Source organism: Macadamia integrifolia, chromosome 5 (genome assembly GCF_013358625.1).
Source record: "Macadamia integrifolia cultivar HAES 741 chromosome 5, SCU_Mint_v3, whole genome shotgun sequence".
Classification (NCBI taxonomy): domain Eukaryota; kingdom Viridiplantae; phylum Streptophyta; class Magnoliopsida; order Proteales; family Proteaceae; genus Macadamia; species Macadamia integrifolia.
In genome coordinates, this window is record NC_056561.1 from 1,429,565 (window position 1) to 1,444,307 (window position 14,743).

General features: G+C 35.7%; 1 protein-coding gene and 1 long non-coding RNA gene across 2 annotated transcripts; both read left to right on the forward strand.

Moving 5' to 3' along the window:
• Positions 1–2,075: 2,075 nt before the first annotated feature.
• Positions 2,076–2,780, forward strand: LOC122079656 (protein FAR1-RELATED SEQUENCE 5-like). The gene has a single exon (XM_042646304.1). It carries the CDS (start codon positions 2,076–2,078, stop codon positions 2,778–2,780), a length of 705 nt encoding a protein of 234 aa, XP_042502238.1.
• Positions 2,781–8,006: 5,226 nt separating this feature from the next.
• Positions 8,007–12,642, forward strand: LOC122078421. Its single transcript, XR_006140064.1, has 2 exons — positions 8,007–8,048; positions 12,270–12,642. It is a non-coding gene; the product is annotated as an uncharacterized LOC122078421 (long non-coding RNA).
• Positions 12,643–14,743: the final 2,101 nt, after the last annotated feature.

The following is a 14,743-nucleotide window of genomic DNA, read 5'->3' on the forward strand; positions in this document are numbered from 1 at the left end:
GGCGGTGGGTAGGGTGTTGTGGGATGTGTGTGAACACCAAAATCTCATCACATTTGGCCCATCTCATTGTGCCTTGCGGAACAATGATGTAGCAAAAAAAAAAATTTTTATTTCAAATTGAAGACTTCAATTCAATCGAGTACTATTGATTGTATTGGCATGTATTACTATATATGTTCATGATCGCTTATGGTATAATGGTCATTATTTTACTTTTTTTCATGATCTTGATTTTATAGAGATTTTATTTTTAAATTTTGATATGCGAAAAGGGGAGCTAAGGTCCATTTATCCAAAAATTTGGATCCATTAGATCATTCATGAGGTAAAAATTTAGACCACTTTAACAAACTTATAAAGGATGATCATTTTGATAAGTGTTGCACCCCATCAAATGTGTTTGTAGAAATGAAAATCTAAAACGAAAAATAAGCCCAAATTGTAGATAACAATCACACAGAAGGCACAAAAAGATTTACATGGTTTGATCGACGGAGAATAAGGTTATAGTCACTTGTCTTCACACCTCTCTCAGATTGGAAAAAAAAAAAAAAACATACTATAAATATACAACTAACTCTATATTAAAAATTTACTGAAAATACACATTTAGTGCTTTAAAAAAAAAAATCTCGATCGGCTCAAAAGTCAAAACTAGAAAAGAAGTCAATAAAAATGGAAAAAAAAATTCTAACAAAATTGATAAGAAAATATTACACTTTTTTTGGTATCTATGAATTATTGGGATCAAGCTCCTCTGTGGAGAGGGATATGACGGAGAGTTGGTGGAGATAGTTTCCGATCATGACATGTGGATAGTGACACGTATCACGATCCGATGGGAGATGCAAAACTTAGTCGGCAGAAAATGTTAGCAGTTTAGGTTTTTGAAAATTTCCCCCTCTTCTTCTTCTTCCTCCCCTCCTCTCCCTGCAGCATTGCTCTCTCTGCAAACTTCAGGCATTCAAACAAAAGACGGATTGAAGTCCCATTTCTTCTCCATTTCTACAAACATCAGAACTCAAGTAAGCGAAACTCCCTTCTTATTTTCTTCTTCTTCCTCCCTCTTCTTCAGGCTTTATTTAGTTCAATTTTTGTAATGACTGTTACTCCTTCTTGCTTGATATTTATTAATTTTTTTATTCCTTTCAAACGTATATGAAATCCATGCCAACTTTAATCAGCATAAAGTTAATATATAAGAGATGAACCTTGGGACTTGGAAGAAGTCTATTGACTCAAAAAGAGAAGAAAAACAAATCCCAGACCAATCTGACTATATAATCCAAATTCCAAATTAGTTATAGGGAAACAGATGAAAAGGAATAGTCAATAGTTTCGGAGTTTTGCTTTTTTGTTTGTTTTTTGTTTTCTTTTGTTTTATAATGCCGTGACTCATTTGCCCATTAATATATAGGATTCCTATGAGTAGAAGACAAAATTCTTAAAAATAATGAGCCATGTTTGGCTAAGCTAAATATTTTAGATATTCTAGGCACAACTGGATTCGGGGTGGAAGACTAGATTAATGGAGTCGATTGTGGAATCCGTCTTGTAGAAAGGGTTCTGATGATTCATCTATGTTTTTCAATCTAAAATGTCAAAGATCTTGATTTGAGCAATTATTCTTTAATCTGTCTTGTTTTATATTTGAGCAAATTTTTTTTTCCCTTTATTATATTTATATGCTTAGCCATATCAACATATCGGATTGGATCGGTTATGGTAATAGTCATGTGCATGACCGATCCAATCCTACATAATCAACTTTAAATTTTTTTTTGAACTAGTAATTAACATTTTCAAATATGGAATTTTTACTTTCTGCAGAAATTTTGAACTAATAGTTTTGATGTTTGGTTGACAGAGAAATGGGTTAGATAATGCTATGGATATTGTGATATTTGCTAGTATAGATATGGATATGGGATTGCTGATGATTGTTACATTGGGTTGGTCCAGTTTGAATATTGTTTCAATTCATACATTCTTAAATTAGATGTTCTCGAAACTCATTAACTTGTAACTTGTTTCAAATTTCTGAAAAATCAACTTATCAGTTCATTTGTCAAAATATGGAGAAGGTTGAGTTAGGTGGGAATGTTGAGATTAATCTTCAGGTAAGAATAATATTCAATTCAGAGAATGAGGCTTATGACTTCTACAACAGTTATGGAGGGATATTGGGTTTTAGTATTAGAAGAGATTTTGCACATAAGAGCCATAAACACAAGGCAGTTATAACTTGTCGGAGATTTGTTTGTAATAAAGCTGGTTTTTGGAGAGAAGATAAGCGAGACATCCATACTAAAAAACCACGAGCTGAGACAAGAATAGAGTGTCCGGCACGGATGGGGATATACTTGATGGAAAATGGATATTACGAGTGTCATGATTTTCTGGAAAAACATAATCACCCCCTTTATATTTCAGGTACCACGCATTTTATATGTTCCCAAAGGAAGAGTTCAGAGATACATTCATATGAAATGGATTTAGCAGATGATTCAGGGATCAACCCTAAGGCCATATTTGAGTTAATGGGTAGGCAAGCTAGCGGGACAGAGAATCTTGGGTACACGTGTCAAGATCAGAAGAACTATCTACGAATTAAAAGACAAAATTCCTTATCTTATGGTGAAGCAGGGAGTTTGTTGAGATATTTTGAAGATCAGAGTAGGAACAATCCTTCGTTTACATACTCAATGCAGTTGGATAGTGATGAACAAATCACTAATATTTTTTGGGCTGATCCAAAAATGAGAATTGACTATGCATAGTTTGGTGATGTTGTTAGTTTTGACACCACATTTTGCACTAACAAAGCATATAGGCCATTTGGGATATTTGCCGGTTTTAATCATCATAGAGGGGTGATTATATTTGGGGCTTCACTTTTATATTATGAAACGGTTGAATATTTTAATTGGTTATTTAAGGCATTCGCGAAAGCAAATGGACAGAAAAAACCTATAACCATTTTCACAGATCAAGATGCTGCTATGGCAAAAGCATTACATAAAGTGTGGCCTGAGACATGGCATGGGTTGTGTACTTGGCATATAATGCAGAATGAAATTACACATCTGGGTAATATGATGAAAGATGACTCTTACTTTCTCATAGAGTTGAAAAAATGTATATTTCAGTATGAAGAAGAAATACAGTTCGAGCATTCTTGGGAAAAGTTACTTAGTGATTACAACATGGAACAAAATTCCTGGTTGCTCCGTATCTATGAAATAAAATATAAATGGGCAAAGTGCTATATGAAAAACACTTTCACAATAGGCATGCGGAGTACACAGATCAGTGAGAGTTTTAATAGTGACTTGAAAGAATATCTAAAATCTTCTTTAGCTGCTGTTCAATTTTTTAAGCATTTCGAAAGGGTTGTGAATGCTAAACAAGCTAATGAATTAAAAGTTGAGTTTGATTCAAGAAACAAACTTCCAAGGAATATGTTTGGGATGTCACTTGTTATTAAACAAGCTAGGGAAATTTATACTCCTTACATTTTTTAGAGGTTTTAGGAGCAGTACAACTGGGTTAGTGTTTGCAAAATAAATTTTCGAAATGAAGACACTCTCGTTCATGAATATATGGTTGGTATTGTTGGTTCTGAATGTGAGTTCAAAGTCTGTTGTAACTCAGTTCAAATGACTATTCAATGTAGTTGCAAGAATATGAGACATTTGGCATTCTTTGTTGCCATTCCTTGAAAGTTTTGGATGTCCTAGATATCAAGTGTATCCCTAACACTTATATTTTACGGAGATGGACACAGGCAACAAGAAGCATGGTAGTGGAAGATCATAAGGGAAAACAAGTTGTAGAAGAAGTGAATTTAGATTGTACACAACGATACAGATATCTTTGTCCGCAACTTGTTAAGATAGCATTACAAGCTTCAAATTCAGCTGAAGAATTTGCCTTGGTAAAGAATGTTGTTAAAGAATTATGTCAACAACTTGAAAGTATCACTGTGTCTGATGATCTAGAGACACTTGTCCCTAATAAGGTCTCCAATACAAACAATGGACTAGTATTGAAGCAAAAAAATCCAGGTAAAAAACGAAACAGAAGGAAGAAGGGTTGGATAGAAAAACAAGAGAAGAAAAGGAAAAATTGAGGACCAAATATCACTCAGTCAGCTGCTGAATTTACAATTTCAAATGTACCAGTTAGTTTCACTGAAGTTCTACAGGTTGTTATTCACAATTATGGTCTAGTAGCTTCACAAAGTTGCCATTTTCAGTATTTTAAAATTTATTCATACTATTGTCATTATGCAGGGAACCTTGGATCAAGCTCTTTCTCAGTTTTCATCTCAAGCATCAGCATCATCTATTTTACATCAATACCAAGAATGGGATTAAGGACATCATTTATCATCTTTGATCATTGGTTTTGGTTGTTGAATTTGGATATTGATGGTTGTTCAGTTTTATTTATTTATTTATTTATTTTTACTACGTACCAATTGTTATAAACTTGAATATCTCTGCTTATCTTCAATTGACTGGAATTTAGTATCTTGAAAACTAATATTGTTATATTGTAGGTGAATCTTTAGCTCAAATTGGAAGAGCGCATGGGATTTACCCATGGTATGATGGTTCGAATCCATCAAGATTCTTGGATATGGTCTTGCTTTATGCTGAATTTAAGTGCGTGTGTATAGGCAGCTAATATGGTCTTGATATGGTGTTGCTTGTGCTGAATTTTTAAGTGAGTGAAGTAATATTTTGAAATGGGGTTTTTGGATCTAGTTGCGATGGATATAAGATCAAAGAAGAGAATGACTGTTTAGTAATTTGTTGGCAAGATCGGGCCCTGTTTGCAGTTTCAGCTTGGAAGTGTAGCAGGTTCGATTGATCATTTTTCATATGTGAGCTTTTCTTTTCTCCAGTGTACAAAGGATTTCAGGTTTGTTCTTTTCTTGTTTTTGTTTTTTTTTTTGTTTTTTTTTTTTTCCAATCCACAAATACATTGTAGTATCTAGAAGGGTTTGAAGGTATTCTTCGCCCTTTGTTCTACATTTTGTTTATTTATTTATTGACCTTTTCTTTTATGGCTTCCTTCTACACTCATTCTGAGCCTTGGTGTGCTTGTTTTAATACAAAATTGCCATTGCTTTGAATATCATAAATTATGAAGGTGTTTACAGTATTAGATGTTAATTTGCTTGGTTTCTGATTTTCTAGAAAGTCTACCCATTTTCAAATTTCTATTCTAGACTCACATATCAATATTCAATTTCAGACAAAACATATCATGCAAGCTTATGCCTACCATATCAGTTTTGGATTGACCTGAATGGTGAATGGTAGAAAGATTAGATCTAACAACAAAATTCCTAAGATTCTAATCCGAATCCCACATAACCAGCACAATTTTGTTGAGAATTGGTTAGTGGGTATGCTTGGATGAACTGATGAAGATCAATTAGTTGGTCTGATCTGAAATTGAGACAAGTCATCAAAATGGACTTGTTTCCCAATTGCTTTTCCATTTCCCCAACATTCACAAGACAAGTTAAAAACGATGTAAAGTCAATTTACAAGAATCTTGATGGATTTGAACCATTATACCCTGGGTAATATCGAGGTGCTTTTCCATTTGAGCTAAAGATTCCCCTACAAATATAATTTGAGTACCATCTAATTGAATACTATAAATAAATGTGTAGCATGATAAGCCCATCATAGAAGAACAACCAGCAACACTATTGCTATCCATAACATATTTGTGATTAAGCAACAGAGAAAGTTAGAGAAAGGTAGTGAAAAAATTTACCATCAGCACTCCTACAACCCAAAAAAAATTAAACTATAAATGGAAAACTAACCCAATTGCATTGAAGAGGCAACTGTTGTATGAAGGAATGACCCTCCTAATACCTTCCATGCTATACTCAAAAACAAACCTGGAAGACAAAACATGCTCACTTCAAAATGCTATTCACACGCAAAATTTAGTTTAGTGGCTCAACTGGAAGCATCAATTAAGTTTTGAAAGAAGAATCAAAACTTCTTAAATTTTAAACTTAAATGTCCATAAAAGATGAGCTACGGAGAAGGCAATGTGCAAGAAAATAAGTGCCGCTCATGGAAAACAAGTCAATCACCTTTAAAAAAAGAAAAAAAAATCAGAGGCTGAACTTCACACTCGAACAGAAAACAACCCATGCAAACCCAACATTTATGAACCGAATTATATGAGAAACAAATTTGACCTTCAAACCCAAAGCAAAAACATCTAAAAATAAGAATCTGAAAGGATGAAACTAAAAAAAAGTAACCCACTAAAATCATATCTAAAAGGGAACTTTCAATTCACCGAAAAAAGATAAAAAAAAAATTACACTAGAAAGAAACAAAAAATAATCTGAAAACAAATATGAGGAGAATTCAAAATTGAAGAACACAATACTTAATCGAAGAAAAGCGAGTATGTGTAGACGACAACAGTAGATTGAAGGAATTGAGATTCAGTGATTACTTGTACAAGAAATGAAGAAATTTAAGAATTTAACGAAAGGGAAAGAAAGAAAAGGAAATTCCTTACTTTTGGTTAGTGAGTAATATCTCTTAAAGGATTTTGTTCTCTCATGTCCAATGTTTGCAGAGGGAGCAACGCGGCGGAGATGCACGATCGATTATATGTATTCTGTCATTAGAATGAGAGGGAGGAAGAAGAAGGAGAAACCCTAGTTCTGTGAATTTTGTCTTCACGATTTGCCGTAAGGAGAGGAAGGGAAAAAGAAGAAGAGGGGGAAAATTTCAAAAACCTAAACCGCTAACGTTTTTTGCCAACTAAGTTTTGCATTTCCCATTGGATCGTGACACATGTCACTATCCACGTGTCATATCGGAAATCGTCTCCACAAACTCTCGGCCATATCCCTCTCCACAGAGGAGCTCGATCCGAATTATGGAGACTGGCACAATAATAGACGGTGAAGGATTCTTAAAAGAAACCAATAATAGACGGAAAATTACACTTTTTCCGCTATCAGTTTTAGTTTGGATCGAACGCCTTAATGGTCCGGTTTTTTGAATTGACCCAATAAATGCAAAACCAAAATCGAACCAAACCAACTTTTTGACTAGTTTGGTACCGGTTATGCCCGGTATTGGCAACTGGTTAGTGCCTGTTCACGTGGGGACCCACTTTAATGCCTTTTGACTTAGCCTGGAACCGGTTATGTCCGGTTTTGACTACTGGTTAGTGCCTGTTCACGTGGGGACCCACTTGGCCACTTTTAATATGACGAATCTCAAGTCTCGATTCTCAATCCTCCTTTACTGTTTCTTTGAGCCCTAATTAGTCTCTACGAAGAACGATAACAGAGAGCTGAGAAGAAGACGAGCAGACGAGGGAAGGAAAGGCTTCCTGCTGCATATTACAAAGTTCGCCGAAGCGCTGAGCTCCGAATCGGAAGCGTTGGAGAGAGTGAACTAGGTGTAAAAGATGAGCGGAGGATTGGGTGGAGAAAAGGGGTCGATGACCTCGACGAAGACCCCCGCGGATTTTCTCAAATCGATCCGCGGTAGACCTGTCGTTGTGAAGCTTAACTCCGGTGTCGATTATAGAGGTATCCTAGCTTGCCTTGATGGATACATGAACATAGCAATGGAGCAAACCGAAGAGTACGTCAACGGCCAGCTGAAGAACAAGTATGGTGATGCTTTCATTCGAGGAAACAACGTTCTCTATATCAGTACTTCTAAGAGGACCCTTCCGGATGGGGTGTAGCCTCCAGGAGGTGTGTTTCCAAGAGATGCTTCATGAAAACCTACATCGTTTTTTATTTTATTGAAGTGATCGATATTTCTGTTAAGATTATGGTAGGAACTTATAGTGGTTTTTGTCTCTGTTAATGATCTTACATTGTCAATATGAACTACTGAGGGATCATTTATTTTGTCTACCAACTTTGTTGTCAAAAAGTTATTAATTGGAAAAAATATATATATTTCCTTGTTCAAAATCTGTTGCAGGTTTTATTCACCAATGGTCACATTCGATTTGATTCTTAATTTGTGAGTTTTCCTTCTCTCTTGGTCCATATTTGAAAGGAGGATGCATACGAGAACGTTACATTAATATTGCAGATAACATAATTTGGTGCATTGAGTACAAATTACAATGGGTGCTTTGGAGTATCATGCCTGATCCGTAGTTATGGACTTCACAATGTTTATGAAAACCATACTGTGCTGTGTTGCGTTGCTTCATATACTCTATGAGAATTTCATCATCATGGACTGGAAATTTATCAACTTCCAGGGACTTAAACAATTTCAGCAGTTGACACTGTAAGGACTTGGGTTTGGTGTGGCTCTGATGGACAGAGGGGACAATTGAATGGAAATTTAAGGTAGAGAATAGAAGATTAGATAATAGAGGAGAAAATAGTTTAATAAAGTAGAGAAGTGACAGTTTTGTAGCAATAGGACCTTCATGTAGATAACTCTATCCTTTTTCGAGACTCAAGCCAGATATCTATAGACCCAGAAGCATCTTGGGCCTAGTTTAGTTTTTAGTTTTCCTAGATTTAATCAATGCTGAAAGTTTTATTAATTTCAATAGACTCAAATCAGTTTTTTGTTTTTTATTTTTTTGTTTTTGGTAGTGAAATGTTTGTAGAAGTTTGTAGAGAAAAGCAAAAGATGGAGGAAATGACCTAACTTTATTCCAAGTGCTTTCATGGTTATTAAATTTGTCTGCATCACAGCAATTTCTTTTCTGTTAACTTATTTGATATGGGTCTAGAATTCTCGGGTTCCATCTGAAATGCCTTCTTCTCTGACATGACATGAAGCTTGGTTTCTTTTGCACTCTTCGTAAGTCAGGTGTGATGCTCTTGAGATTTGGTGTGAACTTCTTTTTCTCCTTCTTTGCCCCACTGCAGAAAGTAGGGCCTAATGATAGCAATAACTCCTCCAACTATGCTAAACAGGACTAAGGAAAAACCTGTAAGCCTCTTGAGTCTCTGTGTACTTGTGTGGTGTGGGTGGCTTGGATGCTTGATGAACGAGTGCCAGTGTAAGTGATGTGTCTTTTTAAAGATACATAGAAGAACATAAACCTTGATTTACCTGCCAACGTACGTTCACTGAGGACAAAATATGCTAGAAATGCCACTAATACTGTTGAAAGATGGTTAAACATTGTGACAAAAAAAAGTAGGTCCTTTTACTTCTGTGCACAATAGTTGAATGATTATCAATCCAGACCACACCATGACCACATCACTCCCTGTAATTTTCCATCCACAATTTATGGTTTTACTGAGAAGTTTTAAGCTTTTGATTAGTAAACTGTTACATGTTTGAAATCCCTACTTCCAGCATATATGATGCACCAGAAGTTGATACCAAATCCAATGATCAATGCTGTGTTGGTTTATGTTCTAAGAATGCTTTGAAGACTTCTGATTGTGCTGCCCCCAGTAAACCTATCCATGTAGTCATTGAAATCTGGATTTTCTTCAATCTATATGCCTTCAATGTAAATAATATCTATTATGAATTATTAGCCAGCCACCATAAAAAAAGAAAAAATAATAAGTGGTGGTCCTTTAAACACATATGCTAGTATTAGTAATTCAATTAAATGAATTAGCTGGTCTTGACTGTTTCAGTTCTATCTGGAAGCTGAGTAAGGATATTAATGATTATGAAGGTATTTATTTGATACTATAGCTTATAGGTATTTTAGTGAGTTATTATTTAACTTTTCAAAGATCAGTGAAATATTGTAAAATATGCGAAGAACAGCGCATGCAGATTAACCCCCCCCCCAGGGGGGGCAGTGCAGGTGGTCGGGAAGCAGATGCACGAGTGACTGATTTTTCAATCAAAGTCCTGCAAATTTTGTTTACTTTTTTACGTGTTTATTGTGGTTATCCGTATTGAATGGAGTTATTCCTTGAGGCTTACTTTGTCTATGGTGAGAACTAATTCTCTTTTATTAATTTTTTAGAATTAGAAAACATGTATCTGTTACAAACTAGGATATGTGTAAGCTGGCTATATATATATATATATATATATATTCTCATTCATTAAAAAATAAAAATAAAAAACTAGCTAACTCTATGAATGCTACTACAAAGAAAATAGGATAGGTTCAAAGAGTTAAAACACCTGCATGAGGTACAAGAAAAACGATGTTATGCACCTTGCTACTGTAAGGACTGAACCCTGCAACCAGTTCTCATGAATTGGATTTCCTGGGATGTGGACTGCATTACCCCTAGGTTTCTAATGATGATGTTATGCAGTTTGCTACTGTAAGGATTGAACCCTTCAACCGGTTCTGATGAATTGGATTTCCTGGATGTGGACTACATTACCCCCTTTAGGTTTCTTATGATAGGTTTGTACGATGTGATGCATGGTCATAACACCAGCCAAGGGGACTAAGGTCGCCAGAATTTTTCCATCCCACAATGATTTGTAATAACCTCTATCCTGCGTCAAATGCATCCAGTAGAAATATTTTTAGGAAACTCACATATATCCTTTACCGCTGACATTTAAAACTTACTGGAAAGACTTGGATTCTGGCCAAGTCATGCACCTACGGATGACAGTCTGGAATATCCTTGCTCAAGCAATATTTGGTCTCACTTAAGACTTTCTAGATTGATTTTTCTATAAACAAGGAAGCAATTACCTTCAATGATCCCCACAGAAATGAGTTGGTAATTAAGATTAAGAAGCAGAAACTTTAAAAAACGAACTGTTCAAGGGCTGCAGTTCCTCTCCAGTCACTTGAAAGTACTGGTGAAACAGGGGCTATGGGGTATTTGATACAGTGGAACACTGCAGCTTGCACTATGTTTTGTTTTACCAGTACTTTCAAGTGACTGGAGAGGAGCCACACTCACTGGTCAAGACGGATGGTATCATTCCCAAAATGTGGCTGATCATTCTGTAGCATTCACAATTTGATGGAAGAATCTTTTATTTCTGATATCCATTAGCACAATTGGAGTGACAGGATAGGTAACCATGAGGGTATTGGTGAATGATGCATTGTATAGTTAAGCACATTTCTTCGTGTGGAACATAGAAGTGTTCTTCCTTGTCGTCCATTATTCATACTGTCACAAAGATATCTTATTGTATCCAAATTCTCATGAAAATATGCTGATAATTCACATCAAAATCTATGCCATATTGCCTGTGCAAATGCTAAATCTATCCTTAAACTAGAAATCTTTCAATTATTCTGGATGAAGAATCCACTAGTACATTGGAGTACTCACTGCGATAGTCACGCCGTTCTTGGTATTCTATTTTCCTGCATCGCACCAAAGTGGGTTGGAGTTGGATTGAGTATCAGGGAAGAAGGTTCAGGGTTGCATCATCCTGTAATGCAATGAAAGCATTTTGTTTCATGTTCATATGCCAAGATGAAATGAACAACCATAGGGCTTGTGGAGCTTCACGGCTGGGGTTGGGACCTTTTTCCAGAGCTTTTCCTACCTCTTTATCCTACAAAACGTGGACTGCATTCATCTTCCTTAAAACCAAGAGTTCAAGAACAGGCAGTGGCATTTCTATAAAGTGATTGATTATTCCATTGCTTTTTTTATTTTGATTATGGAAAATTTTCATATAGGCTTCTATCCATTCATACTGTACAGATATTGACTAACATAACAACTATTTGGATGGCATTGATTGACTGTGTGAAGCTTATTTTCTTTGGGCCTGTTTGATAACGTTTCATAGAAACGGAACAAAAAACGTTTGATAAAACTGTTTCGTTTCACTTGTTTTCAGAAATTGAAATTGAAATTGACATTTCTACCTATTTATGGTTCAAGAAATGATCCAAGTGCTAGTTACTGGAAATGACTCGTGGTCATTCTTTTGTTAGTTACTATTGACTTCTAGAAACATGACTTATCAAACACCTTCAATTCTGTTTCTATTTCTAAAAACGAAAATTTATATTTCTACCGTTTCTTGAAACAGAAACAGCAAGAAAGTTATCAAACAGGTCCTTTGTTTTAAAAAGTGTTTATATTGTTTTTAGCTAGTTCTACTTATTGCCAGAAGAAATACTTGTGCCGAGTATGCTTCTGATTCTTGTCAAGAAGGATAAGATCTCTCCACTGGAAAATACTAAACCCATATCCTTGACCATGAAGCTTTGCACTAACCCATGTAATTTGTCTACGATTACAGTGGACTTCATACTAAAGCGTTTAATTTTTTAAATTATTCCCTCTTTTTTCCTTGTAGGAAGAAGGGTGGTCGCAGGGCATTGAGGATATGGTACTCTTGCACTATATTTCCCCTACTTTGGGGCATGCTGTGACGACAACTGCACATGAATTGGCCTTTCTGCTGAGGTATCTATTTGCTGTTGGACTAAATATAAGAGAACGGGGCGCAACTATGGAAGATATTCTATTCGATCTCTCTTTTTCTGAGTCGATGTTAGAGAATGGGTCCTAGGAATGACAATATTGTAAGGTTGCACCAAAACTGTGAATGAGTTTTACCCCTCCGAGCTTGCTTTAGAATTAATTGAGGTGGGTTTATTTTCTTAAACAACAGCTTTAATATAATCTGAATCTTCAGAGAGAGAATTGCAGAGCAATATTTCTTTCAATTGAATTCAGTGATTTTTTTAAAATAAAAAAATGGTCCCCTTGATGATGTTTATTCCTATTTTGGTTTTTCTTCATTTATTAGAAAAAAAAAAAGAATGGTTACTTCCACGCCTGTTTTTGCCTAGTCCAAGAACAAGATTCCATTTGGAAAAAAAATGTAAACATGAAGTGGAGATAACTTTCCATGGAAATAAATAATCTCTCTCTCCTTTGAAATGATTCCCTGCCCCTCCTGGATGATGTCTCGCCCCATGCCCACATTGGTGTTGCACGTAGCAGCGTCCCTATCTCTTTCTCTCCCATAAAATTGTAATGTATGGAACAAAGCTATGGTACAAAGGCAAGAACATTCTGATGGAACAGAATTGCAACAAAATCGACCCTAACAATGCAAATAGCACCAACTTTGTTTGATTCCATTTGGCCGGTATTTGATGGATGTTTACTTTGTCCAACCACTGTTTCACCCATCACAACAGCCATTTGAAATTCTTAAAACCTCCCTCAATTTCTTCCCTTTCCAGGGAACTACAGAATTGGCTTAAGAATGAAGCAGAGCATCCAAGAAGCATTCAATTTTCTAGTTTCTTGGTGATAATCTTAGGGCCATTTGATTATGTTTTCAAAAACGATTTTTCTATTTTTCTACGTTTAAAAACAAAAAAATACCAAAAAAACCGTATGATTTTTCTGTTTCATTTCACTTGTTTTTGGAAACATAAATAGAAATTTATGCCTATTTCTGTGTCTGGAAACAGGAATGAAGAAACAAGCTATACTTGTTTTTCTGTTTCTAGAAACAAGTGGGAGCGACAGAAATTGTGAAAAACCTGAGACTTCACTCGACCTACCAAAACCGCAACCCATTGTTGAAACTTCTCACTATCCAAATGCGGCGATTCCAACCTGGTTGTGCGAAGCTCACAGTTTTGGATTGCCGACATCCTTCTAAAGCTCATCTCCATGAAGTATACCTGCAACTCCAACATCATGCCTTCAATCGTGAGTTACATTTCTACAACGTCGTGCCTTTACTCATGTCTTGAACTCGACTACACTGTTGAAAACTTTTCAAGAAACAGAAAAATCAAACAAACACATTTTTGCAATTCCAAAAATCGTTTCTTAGCACAAAAACGGTTTTTTCCGTTTCTGCTGTTTCAAGACACAGAAACAGGAAAAACAAAATCAAACAGGCCCTTGGGCTCTGCTTCAATACTCCAAAACAGACACCTGTGAGTAAGATAACTGGGTTGCCACTCACAGTAGTTTGCTAGGACAACCCAAGAGATATTGTTGATGGTAATTTGTCAATTCCATCTCTACTGCAGAACCGGATATGAGAGTTTCTTCTCATCCAACACTTTTTAGAGAGAAGGGCACATTCAGACTGAACTGGGCCCGAGCTTGATTAACATTGAGAGATTGCCCGGAATGATCACATTAGGCTTCCAAGATGGACTGAAAAACTCTGGCTTCCTAAATAGTAGCTCTTTCAAAAAGGATTAAGTCATCAGATATGAACCATAGAATTTGAACTTCCCGTACATGATCATTTTCCCTGCTAAGGATGACTTTCTTTACTTAGCCCTGCTGGCACTGTCACATATACTCTGCTTGTATTGATATTTATTAACTCCATGAAGTCAGAATTTGAAATCTATCATGTTTCAAGAGACTCATGTTACTATTAAGCAGTAGGGGATACCCTTGAGAAGGTAAGCATAGGGCCATGGACCTTCTTCTTGATCAGGGAATGGTGGGTATTGATATCAATTTTTAGGGAATGGAAACAACTGTTATTGTTAGGTAGTTATTCAGCTAGGCAGATTGGTACATCAGATCGCCCGGTATCACCATCACCATAATTGACATGATTAAAGAAGTTAAGTTTCCACTTAACTAATAAGATTTACAATTTCAGTATTGCAAAGCTGTCATGGACACCGTTCATTAATGGATATAATGTTGTTCAGATAATCAAGTTGCTAATAATTTCAATATCTCTTCTTTCAATTCCATTGCTCAGCTGAATCTGAGATAAAATACAATTTCAGTATTACAAAGCTCACACTTTCTCTCTTCTTTTTTTTTTTTTTT